Source organism: Rana temporaria, chromosome 5 (genome assembly GCF_905171775.1).
Source record: "Rana temporaria chromosome 5, aRanTem1.1, whole genome shotgun sequence".
Taxonomy (NCBI): Eukaryota; Metazoa; Chordata; class Amphibia; order Anura; family Ranidae; genus Rana; species Rana temporaria.
The window spans coordinates 148,165,847-148,182,962 of NC_053493.1; the positions used below are offsets into that span (position 1 = coordinate 148,165,847).

The 17,116-nt window shown below is 41.6% G+C and overlaps 1 protein-coding gene across 1 annotated transcript in view; it reads left to right on the plus strand.

Annotated features, from left to right (window-relative positions):
* CDK13 (cyclin dependent kinase 13) overlaps positions 1-16,320 on the plus strand; it is a 58,765-nt gene extending 42,445 nt beyond the window's left edge. Inside the window, 9 exon segments of the mRNA XM_040353239.1 lie at positions 157-213; positions 1,769-1,870; positions 2,212-2,289; positions 2,547-2,663; positions 5,082-5,213; positions 9,792-9,997; positions 10,134-10,313; positions 10,316-10,585; positions 14,945-16,320. Coding sequence (XP_040209173.1) covers positions 157-213; positions 1,769-1,870; positions 2,212-2,289; positions 2,547-2,663; positions 5,082-5,213; positions 9,792-9,997; positions 10,134-10,313; positions 10,316-10,585; positions 14,945-15,759 — 1,957 coding nt within the window. The 3' untranslated portion in view covers positions 15,760-16,320.
* The last annotated feature ends 796 nt before the right edge of the window (positions 16,321-17,116 follow it).

A 17,116-nucleotide genomic window follows, 5' to 3' on the forward strand; every position in this document is an offset into this window, starting at 1 on the left:
ATTGTGGCCTGACACCTATACAATAATAAAAACAAAAGAAAAAAATGCATCTTTGTGGTGCGTAAAAATGCTTTCTTAGTTTGCGATGTGTTGTGATTTGGTATACTGTTGTAGTGAGTGTATTGCTTCATTGTTTTTTTATTTTGTTTCCACAAGGGGGCAGATAAAACTTGCAGATTTTGGACTAGCAAGATTGTACAGCTCAGAAGAAAGGTAAGATCTTGTTCATGAACTTGAACTTACTGAGGGCTGTTATTTATCATAATAATAAAATATAATACAATGATACTTGATAACTAAAGTGCCAGCTAACACACACACTCTGCGGTTGTGGGTACTTTACTAACTTGAAACATTAAAGAAATATAAGCGGTACATTTTTTATATTGTATACTAGCCTTGTCCCGATGCCACTTTAAGACCAATAAATTATCAAGTACTCGCCGATACGATACAATTTTTTATTTTTTATTTTTTTATGTCAAGTCACAGTGGCCCTAATATGCAGCACTGATGAGGCGTGTACTGTGTCGGTAGCTTTTTTATTTATTTTATATTGAATCCAGTACTTGATTTGTTGGTGGATCTAATGAGCAGCTGGGTAAGCAGGATTTTCCTGGTCAGCTTCAGCAATACCTGAGACTATTTTCTGTATTGTTTATTGTATCTTCTATATGCAATAATAACTGTATGTTTTTTACTTGTACAGTTGTGAATATAAGCTTTGATTGCCATTGCATACCCCTGAGGAAGCTTTATTAGCAAAACATGTCAATCTTTTTCATCTTGGCTTGATTGTATCCTGCTAAACTGTGACCACCACTTATTCACAACTTCTGATATGTCAGTTTATGTACAAATCTACTAGGATCTATTTTTTTTTTTTTTTTTATAAATCAGTCTCTACTTTAATAAAAAAATATATTTTTATACATGTGGTCTATAAAAGATTTCTTTCTCATCATTATATGAGTATCTATTGCACCGAAAAAATCCCTTTCCCCCCCCCTCTCCCCCCCTTTTTCAAATATTTTTGCATGGGATGTGGTGCCTAAACTTCTTGGTGTATCACCCCTGATTGGACAAAACCAGTTATATATTCTCCATCCTGAAAGATCTGGGATGGGGGGGGGGGGAGGATACAGGGGACACTCGGGAACCATCGGTGCGGGGGAAGTTTTATAATCGCAATCTCCCTGTGTGCTTCTCCTCCTCCTTCCTTCCGTGGTTTTCAGCTGCTTTATTGATAGCCACACGGAGATCGGTAATTATAACTTCCCCCGCCGCACCGATTGTTCCGGAGTGTCCAGGTTTTGGACTAGGCATCGGAAGCCTGCAAATACTCTGTATCGGAAACGATACCGATGCTAGTATTGGTATCGGGACAACCTAATTGTATGCAAGGTTAGTAACATACTTGTGTATCTATTTATTGTATTTTTAGTAATCTCTAAGATATAAAGTGCACTACACAATATACGTTGGGTATATGTACATTCTATAACTATTCTGTCACCTTGGTTTACAGTGACAGTGCATTACATTTGAGAAAAGCACAGAGCACGACGAGTATCCAGTGGTGTTTTGTCACATGTCTGTACTGAATGACATTTATATTCTGGATGTGATAGCGAAAGTGGATTTCCGTGGATATGGAACTGATGTTTGTTTAAAGGGCTCTAGCTTTTTGTACCTTTTTTCTGTATGCATTTTATATGGAATTTATTTTAAAGTAGTGTGTTTGTTTTTATTTTCCCCCTTGTTTTAGTCGGCCTTACACCAATAAAGTTATTACATTATGGTATCGTCCTCCTGAGTTGCTGCTTGGGGAGGAACGGTACACTCCAGCTATTGACGTCTGGAGCTGTGGGTGAGTAATATGAATGTGGACCACTAATAGTGCATTTAGTATGTGTGCTTACTAAACTGTTATTCTCAACTCCCTTTTATTCTATAACCTTCATAAACTAAGTATTTCCAGTAAATGATTACAGATATTTATATTGTAATATTTGCTGACAGTGGACATGCTTTTCCCCAGCAGTAAAATTACCTTCTGGTATGTTCTGTGATACTTTGCTATGATCTCATTGTTTGCTAGCATTTTATTTAAAAATGATTTACTGTTTCTGTGAAATGTGACCCTTGTGTAAGACAGTGGTTTATAATTGTGCAAATTAAAAAAAATGACTCCTTGTTTTAATGTCTTAGGTGTATTCTTGGCGAGTTGTTTACAAAGAAACCGATCTTCCAAGCTAATCAAGAACTTCTACAACTTGAATTAATTAGGTGAGTTCTCTTTTTGCCTATTTTTATTTGTATGCCGTTGTGCCAAAGCAACCATATGGGAAGTGGCCTTTTGTAGGCTGAGCCGATCGGGCCACTTATGCCAATAGTGTCATTAGTACCTATTGGACTGATAAGTTGTTTTGTCTGCAATCGTGGCACACAAAGTAGCTGCTTTTTGTTTTAATGAACTGTACATTTTTTTCCAGTTATTATGCAGTCACATTATATTTATATCATTTTTTTATTTTGATTTTAAGCCGCATGTGTGGAAGTCCATGCCCTGCTGTTTGGCCTGATGTGATAAAGTTACCATATTTCAACACCATGAAACCAAAGAAGCAATATCGACGAAAAATCCGAGAGGAGTTTGCTTTGTAAGAATTTTTTCTTTACCATAGGTTTCAAAACAAGCAAATGAGTTAGGAGCTTGTGTCACAACTCTTAAGATGTGTTGGGTCAAAGTGATATTATACTCGCCTGCTTTGTGTAATGGTTTTGCACAGAGCAGCCCCGATCCTCCTCTCCTGGGGTCCCTCCTGCTGAGTGCCCCCTGAGCATGCAGCTTACAATGGGGGCACCTAAGCGGGCTTGTTCTGGAGACACGGCTCTGTATGTTCACACACAATTGTGATTCGCCCCACTCATTGGCTTATTATCTGTGATTGACAGCAGTGTGAGTCAATGGCTCCTGCTGCTGTTTCAGCCAATGAGGAGGGAAAGGCTCTTGTGCACATCTCAGAATGGAGTATTTTTTTTTTTATTACTTTCATAAAATGCATGAACGTAAAAAAATCTTGAGCCTTAGAACCACTTTAATGTTTTTAAGGCTTAAAGTGGTTGTAAACTCGATGTGTAAAAAAAAAAAAAAAGACCTGCAAGACAAAGGCACAATGAGCTAGTATGCATAGCATTCTAGCTCATTATAAATTTCTTACCTAAGATCGAAGCCCACGCAGCGCTCCCCGTCCCCCCTCCTGCTTTCCTTTACATATGCTGCTGTCTGGGCCTTTCATCAAAACCTATTGACCCTTCTATCGGGCTCCATCTTGTCATTTGTGGGATGGACTGGATGCTACAAGTGTGCCCCCCCCCAGCGGCTGTTGAATCTGTGCGCACTGCGCACGCTCTTTCTCTAGCTCCAATGTCTGAGCTTAGCCACTGCAACTAGAGAAGGTGAGAGCACACTGGGCTTGTGCAGTTTGGAGGGGCTAAGCAGCTACTAGTGGCACGCACTTGTAGCATTGTGCAAACAGTAAGACCGAGCAGGATTGAGGTGCCAGCAAATTCTTATTAGAGGCCCCCACAGCTGCATGTGTAAAGCATGAGCAACACTTTAACATGAGATACAAAAAGAAACAAAGATAAATCTGCGCTATCGTGATAACAAGCAGCTACATACAATCCAGTGAGAAAGGAAAGCGAAAAAACAAAATACAAAAAATGTAGCGCTGAGAAATAAATGATAAGACACTAATTGTCTATATCGCACACAAATAAGTATAAACAAAAATGTGCAAGTCCATAGGTTGCTCATAAACCAAATAAGTGAAAAACTGGTAGATAATGTAACAAAAACATTGCTAGTATGTGTCTAATGTCAATTAGACTAAGTGCAAAGATATGAGTCCATATAGATGAACGTGAACTGGATGGATGAAAAAGGCCAATTCCAATTGCAGTGATCGAGACCCACAGTGATTCTAAATGAACTAAAATTGTAGTGATAACACCCGCCACCAGAAGGGGAGGCTTACCAGATGCGATGGACCCAAGTGAGCATATGCCCAAAGGGTCAGCAAGGCTGTGAAAATGTAGATGAGAGGATGTACCGGCACACACCAAACTGTACAATCAGCAAGAAACAGTGAAGTCTTCACTTAATAACAGGTGGAGAGGGTAACATCAGCTGGGAGATGACTCATGGAAATTGGAGAACATGCCCAGGGTATGTGGAGGAAAATAAAAGGCACATAGTGTAATTCCGTACAAACGGGGACGTTTAATACCGGTTAAAAACACTTACAGTTTCGTAGATTAAAAAAGGACATCAATATTGTAATGTGCATGGCAGCAGTAGAGTCTGACGCGTTTCGCTACAACTAGACGATGCTATTTGTTGCGAAACGCGTCGGAATCTACTGCTGCCATGCACATTACAACATTGATGTCCTTTTTTAATCTACGAAACTGTAAGTGTTTTTAACCGGTATTAAACTTCCCCGTTTGTAAAGAATTACATCTATATGGACTCATATCTTTGCACTTAGTCTAATTGACATTCGACACATACTAGCAATGTTTTTGTTACATTATCTACCAGTTTTTCACTTATTTAGTTTATGAGCAACCTATGGACTTGCACATTTTTGTTTATACTTATTTGTGTGTGCGATATAGACAATTAGTGTCTTCTTATCATTTATTTCTCAGCGCTACATTTTTCGTATTTTTAACACTTTAAATAGAGGAACGCTGGTATGTACTATTTATGGGATCTGGAGTTGCATAGGGGGATTTTTGTAAAGAGTTACTAAAGGTCAATTTGCACTTTAAATCTCCCTTTTACAGTGGAGGTAGTATAAAATGATATTCTAGGCAGTGAAGTCTAATGCAGACTGTCTTAAGAACATATTTGGAAAACTGGTTTTCTATCTGTAGTATATTTGAGTATACTACGCCCTACTTTACCCTAAGATCTCTAATACTGAGGATCAGTTTACAGGGAAGCAGAATAGTGCCAATATACATTATAAGTTTTACAGCTACTTTACTGTTGTTTTTTCTTCCACCAGCATACCCACTCCTGCACTGGACCTGTTTGACCACATGCTAGCATTGGACCCTAGCAAACGGTGTACTGCTGAACAAGCTCTACAATGCGAATTTCTCCGGGATGTAGACCCAACTAAAATGGCACCCCCTGAGTAAGCAGTTTCTAAAATCTTGTATTTTTTTAATTTTCATTAGTGTTGCTTCTTTTAATAATTGTACAGAATATATCTTGTTGTTGGTACTGCTGCTCCTTTACAGCCACCTTCACCCAAAACTCGTATACACTCACTGACCACTTTATTAGGTACACCAGCTTAGTAACACAAATTGCTTATCAGCCAATCACATGGCAGCACCTCAATGCATCTAGACATGGTAAAGACAACTTGCTGAAGTTCAAACATCAGGCGATTTAAGTGACTTTGAATGTGACATGGTTGCTGCTGCCAGACGGTCTGGCATGAGTATTTCAAAAACTGCAGATTTTTGGGGATTTTCACGCACAAAAATCCAGTGCCTTGCTGATGTCAGAGGAGACTAGGCAGCCTGGTTCAAGATGATAGAAAGGCAACATAGTCAAATAACCACTCGTTACAACCAAGGTATGCAGAATACCATCTCTGAACATATAACACACCAGACTTTGAAGCAGCTGGGCTACAGCAGCAGAAGACCACACCGGATGCCACTTCTGTCCGCTAAGAGCAGGATACAATTCGCACAGGCTCACCAAACGTTTTGGAAAAAAAGATTGGAAAAATGTTGCCTGATCTGATAAGTCTCGATTTTCAGCTGTGACGTTCAGATGGTAGGGTCAGAATTTGGTGTAAACAACATGAAAGGATCCATCCTGCTTTATATCAGCGGTTCAGGCTGGTGGTGGTGGTGGTGTAATAGTGTGGGGAAAATTTTCTTGGCACACTTTGGGCCCCTTAGTACCAATTGAGCATCGTTTAAATGACACGACCTGCCTGAGTATTGTTGCTGACCATGTCCATCCCTTTATGACTACAGTGCACCCGTCTTCTTCTAAAGTCTCCTTCCAGGAGGATAATGCAATTGGTCACAAACTTTAAATCATCTCGCCACTGGTTTCTTGAACATAACAATAAGATCACTGTAATCCAATGACCTCCACAGTCACCAGACCTTAATCCAATAGAGCACCTTTGGGATGTAGTGGAGGAATGTTTCCAACACCTTGTTGAATCATTGCCACCAAGAATTAAGGCCGTTCTGAAGTCAAAAGGGGTCCAACCCGGTACTAGCAAGGTGTACCTAATAAAGTGTCCGGTGAGTGCTGTTCTGGGTCAGTACCACTGGTTTTACTTAGCTGACGAGCACATTTCACTCACACTAGAGGTAATGGAGAAGATGCATCTCTTACAGCTCAAAACAATTTAGATTTTTTTTTTAAAGAATCTGTTAGGAGCCTATGATGCCATTGTCTGGTGGTTTTACAACAGGCGCAGCTATTACACAGAACTGCTGGGATATAACTCACCTTGGAGTCCTGAGAGATGTAGGAAACCCATGTGACATTGTTTTCATGCATAGACACATAGACCCCTTTCACACTGAGGAATTCTAGCGCTAGAAATAGCGCCTGAAAACCGCCTCCCATTCATTTCAGTGTGACTTTTCACACTGGAGCGGTGCACTTGCGGGACATTGGGAAAAGTCCTGCAAGCAGCATCTTTCGCAGCACTGTATTTGGCTCTCCCAAAACGCCCTGTCCATTGAAATGAATGGGCAGTGCTTTGGAAGTGCTGTAACAAAGGCGCTTTTACCCCCTTATATTGGGTTTAAAAGCACACCGCTAGCGGCTGAAAAGTGCTGCTTAAACGGCAGCAAAGAGCTGTGGCCCCAGTGTGAAAGGGGTCATAAGTGAATAAATGGAAATCCAGTCAAAACATATTTTTTGTTTTGGGTGTAGCACGGAAGGGTTAGAAGCTGTTGGGTTTTATTGGTTTTTTTTTTTCTACAAAGAGGAGACATTTCCAATCTTAAACCTCTTTGTCGAGCCCCCCCACCCAATGCATAACCTTTGGCATCATATGCCGATTGCTGTCTATGGGTGGTTGTATGCGGCAGCAGCTGCGGGCCCTCTTACAGCGTTGTGCACGAAACCCCAATGTAGAACTAAAGACAAAACATTGTTCTGGATTGAGCAGGAAGGTTTTGAACCTCCTGATAATTTTTATGAATCTTGTCTTCGTAAGATCAAACATTGAACGGTTTTGTGTAGTAATGTATTGCTTTTTGAGACATTTGGAAACCTTGTGGAATGTTTTGCATTATGCCACTCACTAGACATTGAAGCAGTGTAACTTCATTTTTGTATATAGGGTTATATGGTGAATACCTGAAAGCAGGGATCTCAAGTTAAACATGGATTTGTGGTTTTATAGGCAATTTTTTTTTAACATTTTGGATAGAGTGGAATTGGATTGGAACACCGGTCGGTGTCCCTGTTGGGGAGATTCCCCCTCTCTATTTGTCCTGCTTACAATTATCACCGAAAGTGAAAGTAAAAGAAAATGCCAAATTTTGGGTTGTTCCCAGAAAAGGGATTTTAGTGGACACTGGTTCTGGTGACAAGGGATTCCCTCAATTTGGAGGGATTTCCTCTCACTTCCTGTTTGGCTATGGGACAGGGAGTCAAGGGGAATCTCCCCAATGTGACAGTTGTCAAAAATAAATCTTACAGGGGTTATAACCCTCCCCTAAGAATTCTTCCAGAAAACAGCGTTGCTTTGTTTTTAAATGTGATAGACAGAAACCTAGCTTCTGTAGTCAGTGGACTACTGATAACTTATTGGCTGTATGCAGAAGAAAACCTGACTAATATTATATATTTTCTTAACCATAATGGAAAATTAGTGGTTGAACCACGGAAAACGCCGCCTGACTCGATATAGTCACAGTGTATGGCCTCAGTTGGCTCTGCTCCAGCCAAGCCAACTGACACGTTTCACCCCACTTACTGTCACTTGGTCACAGAGACCAAGCTTCCGGTGGGTGGGGCAAAAAGCGCCAGTGGACGTGGCCGGAACAGCGCCAGCTGTGGCCATACACCATGACTATATTGGATCGGCTTGAGCTGCGTTTCCTCCTTGGTTTACCCACACTTCTGAATTGGTGCATTCGGATGCCTGCTCCCGTGTTCTGAGTACCAGCAAGGAGATCCTGAAGCCTCCAGCTTGGAGCGGTGCAACAATCCTTTTGTGACTTTAATGGACAATTAATTTCATTGTCTCCAGGCTTGTAAGCAGTTACTGTATGGTTTCTAGCCACTTGCCGACCTCCTCATGTAGATATACGTCAGCAGAATGGCACGGACAGGCACATCAACGTACCTGTACGTGCTCTGCTTGACGTGGGTGGGGGGTCCGATCGGGACCCCCCCCTGCTACATGCGGCGCTCGGTAAGCCTCGGGGAGCGATCCGGGACGACGGCGCGGCTATTCGTTTATAGCCGCTCCGTCGCGATCGCTCCCCAGAGCTGAAGAACGGGGAGAGCCGTGTGTAAACACGGCTTCCCCGTGCTTCACTATGGCGGCGCATCGATCGGGTGATCCCTTTTATAGGGAAGACTCGATCGATGTCAGTCCTACAGCCACACCCCCCTACAGTAGTAAACACACACCAAGTGAACACTAAATGTTACAGCGCCCCCTGTGTTTAACTCCCAAACTGCAACTGTCATTTTCACAATAAAGAATGCAATTTAAATGGTCCCAAAAATGTGTCAAAATTGTCCGAAGTGTCCGCCATAATGTCGCAGTCATGAAAAAAAATCGCTGATCGCCGCCATTAGTAGTAAAAAAAAATAAAAAAATTAAAATGCAATAAAACTATCCCCTATTTTGTAAACGCTATAAATTTTGCGCAAACCAACCGATAAACGATTATTGCGATTTTTTTTTTTTTTTTTTATTTATTTATTTTTTTTACCAAAAATAGGTAGAATACGTATCGGCCTAAACTGAGGGGAAAATTTTTTTTTTTATATATATGTTTTTGGGGGATATTTATTATAGCAAAAAGTAAAAAATATTGCATTTTTTTCAAAATTGTCGCTCTATTTTTGTTTATAGCGGAAAAAATAAAAACCGCAGAGGTCATCAAATACCACCAAAAGAAAGCTCTATTTGTGGGGAAAAAAGGACGCTAATTTTGTTTGGAAGCCACGTCGCACAACCGCGCAATTGTCTGTTAAAGCGACGCAGTCCCGAACTGTAAAAACCCCTTGGGTCTTTAGGCAGCATATTGGTCCGGGGCTTAAGTGGTTAAATTCTAGTTAAAAGCTGCAATTAGCTTGATGTACCGTATTTATAGGCGTATAACGCGCACCCTAACTTTAAGAGGGACGTTTCAGGAAAAAAAAACTTTCCACAGCCCCCTGCGTATAACACGCAGGGCACAGTTTACCCTCTATTTTCTAGGTAAAAAAGTGAGTGTTCTACGCCAATAAATACAGTAGTTTGTCAATCAAGCCTTGACCTCATCTAGTCCTGCCCTAGTATCTGATTTACCAACACTGCTTCTGTTACTGAAACCCTCCCACTGTGAGCTGCAGTGTCTGGGACGGGGAGCACATAGCACACGAATGGAGGAGGATTTGGTTCAGTAAGGAAAGGTAGAGGGTTTGAGGATTGTGCATCACATAGTAACTGGATTTGGTACTTTGAGCTATGTAATGATTTGTTTCCCTCCATTTCCTGTAGCCTTCCTCTTTGGCAAGACTGCCATGAGTTATGGAGTAAGAAACGCAGAAGACAGAAACAAATGGGAATGATTGATGATGCAACGGCACCAAAAGTACCAAGGAAAGATTTATCTGCTGGAATGGATGACAGCAGAAACAGCACTCCCCAAGGGATCCAGACATCTTCTCAGATGAAGCCTCAGGGATTTCCTGGTGTTGCATTAGGTAAGCGTGTGTTGGCTTTATGTATGTGTCAACTACAGGATTAACATTTTGAGGTGAAAATAATAAGTGATCAAAAATTATATGAAGGCCTTACAATTTATGTTCCACTAAACATCTCTGTATACTTTTTCCTAAGGTCACCCAAGTTCTGGACAACAGCTGAATCAGAATTCAGTGGCCATTTTGCTGAACTTGCTACAGTCCCAGACCAGATGTGTCAGCATGGCACAGTTGGCACAGGTTTTGAATATCACTGTGAATCCAGAGACCCAGCAACAGCTGAACAATCTAAATCTTCCACCTGGTATTCTTGCATCACCAGTAAATCCCCAGAGTCAAAAGAAGGAGCCTCCATTCCAGCTGCAGTACCGGAACCCGAACAGCCCACCTTCCCATCACTGCCTATACCCAAGGCTAAGCCGGATGCACCTCAGACAACCATGCAGCGCACTTTTTCAGCCCTACTGGCTCATTTATTAAAAAATCAAGAACAAAAACAACAAGCTGAGGCAACACAAGAACCTCCTGAGGAGAAGTTAGAAGAAGAAACGCCGAAACCCAGACGACCTCCAAGCCCTGCACCTATTGGTATGCATTTATCTTTTATGGTCTCAGGGCTGGTTCACAACGAAATGTGCGCAATCGTGTAGGTTTTGTGTGTTCCATTTTTGACAGCCTATTTGTTTTCAGTGGGCTTTCCCAAATGCACAAGAATACGCAAAAAGTACTGTAGCACACTAAATGCATTTTGGGGTGCCCTTAACAACTAATGGCAACCTTTGCACATCTAACAAGGGAAGTGTGTTCCCATGTGGTACAAGTGTGAACAGACCCCTCAAAGCAGTCATTTCTAGTAGCATCTTGCACGGTTTGTTGAAGATTGCAGTTTTTGAATGAAATTTGATCGGTAGAGATATTTAGATGGGTTAGCTTAAGAGTTAAAGTAGAAGACTCACCCTAACACTTAAATTCTCCCCTGCAAACAATGTAAGCCAAGTTAAGCTTTCTACCTTTTTTTTTTTTTTTTTTTTTTTTATAATTCTACTTCCTATACAGATACAGTATAGCTGTGCAGGTCTTTGAGTGAAGACTACCACAGGAGAAGGGAGCTGGACGCAGGCGAAACTGTCAGTGTAGCTGAAAGTGCTCTGGGGTCTCAGCTCACAGTCTACATTGATCACTATACACTAAAGGAACAGTACAGGCAACCACACTAAGACTATCTTCCGCTTCCACGAATATGACTGTCGTGCGACTTTGGACACATAGTCACATGACAAGTCACAGAGCCCATTGATTTTAATGGCACCCGTTCCCATCTATGCGACTTTGAAAATCAGTGACTTTGAATAGATACCTGCAATGCTTTGATGTGACTTTTGATGTGACTTTGATCCAGAGTGTAAAGTTGGATCAAAGCTGCATTCAAAGTTCAATCTAAATCGCGCAACTTTGGGGTCACAATAGTGGGAACGTGACTTGTCATGCGACTGTGTCCAAAGTCGCATGACAAGTCACAGCCCATTGATTTCAATGGCACCCGTTCCCATCTATGCGACTTTGAAAAGGTACCTGCACTGCTTTGATGCAATTTTTAAGTTGGATCAAAGCTGCACTCGGTCATCAAAATCACACTCGAGCCTTAGGCTACGTTTCCACTAGTGCGACTCCAAAGTCCTGCGATTTAGAGTGCAACTTTGAGTGCAGCTTTGATCCGACTTAGTACTCTGGATCAGTTGCATCAAAGTAGTGCAGGCACGTTTTCAAAGTCACATAGATGGGAATGTTTGCCATTGAAACCAATGGCTGTGACCTGTTGCACTAGTGGGAAACGGAGCCTTAAACTCATTACTCACAGTAATGAGCAATAGAAATCGATCTGTATCCTTCCAAACATGTTCCTTTTGTACCCCATTTCTTTCATATTTCATCCCCAGCTCCCTCCCACCGTTCACTACCAGCTGGACATGTGCCACACCATGCACACAGTGCCAATCAAAACAACCATGTGTTCTACACAGTAGAAAATTTTACAGCATGTTGCATTGTAATCTATCTTATGACTCGTACACACGGTCGGAACTTTTGACCATGCAAAAGTCCACCGTGAGTCCGTCGAAAGATAGAGAACAGGTTCTCTATCTAAGGTCCGTCGGGATTCAGACAAAAGAGTCAGATGGAGGCTACCCATGGCCGGACTTTCTGAGAAAGAAAGCCCGTCTGACTTTTTTTCTCGGAAAGTCTGGCCGCGTGTACGAGGCATTAGTTTCTAACAGACCATACTACCAAAGCCTTCTGGGGCTGGTAGGTCTAGGCATGCCTGTCTAAGAACATCTGACAGACAGCTTAGCAATAAGGATGAGCTCCAGCGTGTTCGCATAGTACACATGGCAGAGTCCGCCAGGAGGTCTGCACAGCGCTGTGCTAATCACAGCCAGGGAGACATTTTCCCGATCTCTACAGCCGAGCATCGGAAATGTCTCCCTGGCTGTGATTTAGCACAGCGCCGTGCAGACTTCCTGGCGTGCTCTGCACGTGTACTATGGCGAACACGCTGGAGCTCATCCTTACTTGGCAAGTTTAGATGATAAAGGGAGATAGTGTTGTCGGTGAAGAACAGGAAGAAGCTGATTGTCTGACTTTGATAAGACTTTCTAAGCTAAACAATCATCTAGCCAGAAAAATCAAAGATAAAGATATTTAACATACTATTATAGGAATACATTATTGACAGGACTTTTACTTTAATACTAAGAGGTTAGGTTAAGTTTTTCTGTTGAGGGTTATAAACTGTTATGGTTGGCTTTAGGGCTGCAACTAACGATTATTTTCAAAATCGATTAGTTGGCCGATTTTATTGTTTCGGTTAATCGGATAATAGCCTTAAAAAAAAAAATTGCATTTTTTTTATTTTTTTTTTGGCCAATTTGTTGTTGGGCAGATTACAAAACACAAATTGCCGAAAAAAACACATTCCATGCTTTTCTGCAGCTTCTCCATTGAAGTATATTGAACCAAAAAAAACAAAATGGCACCGTTTTGCATTTACAAACTCCTTGCCCTTTCCAAATACGCAGCAGCACAACAAAAATCATGGATGTGAACGTGTCCCATAGGAAAACATGTAAATGAACTATAGTGTGTTTCTGCAAAAAGCACCAAAAAAACAGAGGTGTGACCCCAGGCCTGAGATGTTTAGTAACATAATGGGGTTAAAAAAAACAAAAAATAAGTACAAAAAGAGCAAATAATCGCTACTGTAAGGGGGTTCATTTTTTTACTGTGGGACAGTGAAAGTAATATTTACAGTAGCGATTTGCTTTTTTGTACTATAAAGGGCTAATTTTAGTTTTTTTTTTACCCCATTATGTTACTGGGCGATTAATCAATTATGAAAACTGTAATCGATTAATTTCATAATCGATTAGTTGTTTCGGCCCTAGTTGGCCCAAATAGTCCTGTAGCTCCATATATTATGATGGGACAAATTTTTGCTAGTAAATTACTTAAAGCGTTTGTTACCCCAACACTTCATATTCCTGATACGTGGCTGCTGTACCGTGTTTCTTGCATGGGAAAGCATTTGTTCTCTTTGTATTGCTTCCTTTGTGTGAAATACCTGGTGTTCCTGCTAGTCACCTTGCTTTCCTACTAAAAACTGAACACACTAAGCAGAAGAGCACAACGTTACCATTACCTTTTTAATTCTATTTTAAACTGAATGGATTGTTTTACAATCACTTTAAATCGCCCTTTTCGGTTCCATAGAAATTTTGATTCCATCCCTCACACTGCAGTGTAATGCCCAGTTCTCACAGAGCTTCGTACCAGCAACAACCCTCATAGATTTTTATTGTTGAGAATTTGGGAGGCGGTGTGTTTTGACTTGTTCGGAAACATTACCAAGAACAGTGGTCCTTTTTTACACTTGGCCGTTGGCCACATTTCCCTGTCCCCACCCCCCAAGTCCTCTACATTAAAGGTATTTTATAGGCTAAAGGTCTTTATACCTTTAAAGCAGTAGTAAACCACAAAAATATTCTCCCTGCAAATTATTGTGCTAGAAGGCATCGTAAACTAGCACATATGAAAGACTTGCCTTTTAGACCAGGGTTTTCAACTCCTGTCCCCAGGACCCACTAACAGGCCAGGTTTGCAAGATAACTGAAATACATCATAGGTCATATCATTTTATTCTAGTCTGCATCTCCCCCAAGGTAATACTTAAATCTGGCCTGTTAGTGAGTCCTGAGGACAGGAGTTGAGAACCACTACTGTAGACTCACCCGCTGATGGGGCTTTCATCTGCACCCGGTCTTCCTTCAGTTTGAACGGCCGAGTCGCGATGACGCCACTCTGGTGGCATGGCTCTCTACGGATGGCACGCAGTCCATTGAGAGTGCAGTGCCCATGTGCTGGTGACATCACCAGTGCTGCTAAAGTAAATATCTCCTAGTTGGTCTAAGTTTTGGGAGATATTTACTGTACCTACAGGTAAGCCTTATTATAGGCTTACCTGTAGGTATACATAAAAAAAAAAAAAAAGGCTTTACTACCACTTTAAGGCCCCATGCACCCTGGATTCCTGTAAACGCTGTTTATCCTAACAGGAGAAAATCTGCATTCTAAACCTCGCCTAAGCTTTAAACCAATTAAGCAGAGTTTGGCGTTGAGCGCATACTAATTTCATTTGCCAGAAAAATATAATTGGCTTAGGAGTGAGCCCACTAGACTGTACCCATAGTAAGCACTTGTTATGGGGGCAGACACTGAAGATGAGGAGGGGACAGCGCTGGTGGGGGACCACAGAAGAGGTGATTCGGGGGGCTGCTCTGTGCAATAGAGAGAGAGAGCGAGAGACAGACACACATTGAGACTATTATTGTAATCCTGCTTTACATGGTTGTTAGAATCGCAGCTCTTCTTAATATATGTTTGTGCTTTTAGATGAAAAGGAACTTGTTGATCACCGTGATCCATCAGTGAAAAGCTCATCACCTGAACCAAATCATCCTCAAATATTGCCTCCAGATCAGCGGCCCCCAGAGCCACCAGAACCTCCTCCTGTGGGAGAGGAAGATCTTGATTACCGGACAGAAAGGCAGCAAGTACCCAACACCAACATGTCTGCTTGTGACCCCCATGCAGAAGTTAAAGCAGCACTGTTGCAAATTATCAGGCTCCAGGCTCAGGAACAAGATACAGCTGGTGTAGACTACTCTGGTGGCAAACCATTTACCAAGACTTCAGACAGCACTGAGCAATGTGGACCATCTTTCCTCACAACGCCCTATAGCAGTGAGAGACCTAGTAACATGCCTGCTACTGTTTTAGAAAGGCACCCGGAAAACCAGCCTATTGATAACTACAGTACTCCTTCATCTCAAATCAGTAACCAGCTTCCTGCAAACCCTCCTTTTCAAGAGCCCTTCTGTAATTCTGCCGCCACTTACAGGGACAGCTACCTCAATGCTGGTTCCATGTTATTTAGTGGTGACAAAGACCACAGATTTGAATATAGTCACAGCCCCCCAATTATTTTGGCAAACAATAATCTCTCTGCAGGAATGGACAGTCGTACAATGCCAACAAAAATGCCTAACTTTAGCTACAGCACTAATGTACCAGAGCATCCTGGTCTACCTGCGATGATGCACAGACCTGTGTGGGCGTCCCCCCACCAGGCACCTGCTTTCTCTCAAGGACATGGGGGACATATGGGTACATATGTCAGAGGTCGTGGGAGGGGCTTACCATTTTGATTTTTCTTTTTCTTTTTTTTTTTTTCTCAGGCAAAGTATTTCTATCTGGAATGACTTTTTAATTTTTGTCAAAGCTGCATTTTCCAGCAGCTACAAAATAGACTTAAGAATGAGTCTGACAACAGCTTTATTTTTTATGTAATATAAAATGGTTTTGCAATACGACAGCAAACAGTGGAGGGGAGGGCAAATACTGCAATTCATGTATTTGAGAGCTAAATAACTAATTTACACATTGACAAATATTAGTTAAATATCTTCATTTTGTACTTTACCATTTTTGAAGTTTAATTATTTTATGGGCATCAGCTTTTGTTTTCCCCACTGGCACTTGCAAGAATTTTGAAGAATATGGCACATTTGTGCTTATTTTTTTGTACATTTGGACCAATGACTGGTAATTACAAGGCAGTGCTTTAATTCCTTGGTATCTGTTTCTTTGTACAAAAACTACCTTTAGTCAAAGGTCATTGTCGGTTCTTTCACTGCTTTCAGTGTCATTGTGAAACTAGTGCTCATTTCAGACAGAATAATAAAACAACCTTTTTCTTGTGATGCAAACGTTTGATCAACTGTTTTTTTTTTTTTTTTCTTTCACGCATAAAGAAATAAATGTTGATTAAACCATGTTCTTTTGTTGACTCCTTATTAAGATTTTGCCACAGACAGGTAGATTCCTGCTTCCAAACCAAAGAATGGCACTCCAGGGTCAACTGTATGCAGTAGGAGAAACTTAAGCTGCCACAGGTAATATGATGATCATTCAATTAAAGGTTTGGCTTAGAAATCAACAGTTGCAAGAAAAAGTATGTGAACCCTTTTAGAATGATATGGATTTCTGCACAAATCGGTCATAAAATGTGATCTGATCTTCATATAAGTCACAACAATATATAATCACAGTCTGCTTAACCACTTCCAGACCGCTGTACGCATATATGCGTCCACACTTTAAAGATGGATATCTCGGTAACGGCAGCAGCTGCTGCCACAACCGAGGTATCCATCTTTAGTGTGAGCGGTCCTGTAAAAGATAACGGTGGTCTCCGCGGCGGATTCGCCGCGAGATCGCCGTTATCGGCGGCGGGAGAGGGCTCCCGCCTCTCTCTCGCGCCCTCCGCCGCTTACCGGAGCCGTCGGTAGCGGCGGAGGCGCTCGGGTCCGCTCGGCTGCTGTGTGGGGATGCGAGTGAGGGAAAAACCGCCCCCACCCGTTCCCATAGCTCTGCTGGGCGGAAGTGACGTCAAAACGTCAGTCCCGCCCAGCGTCTTAAAGAAACATTTTTTTTTGTCATTTGAAAAAATGACGGTTTCAATTTTTTTTTTTTTTTTGCATTTTAGTCTAAATGAGAGATCTG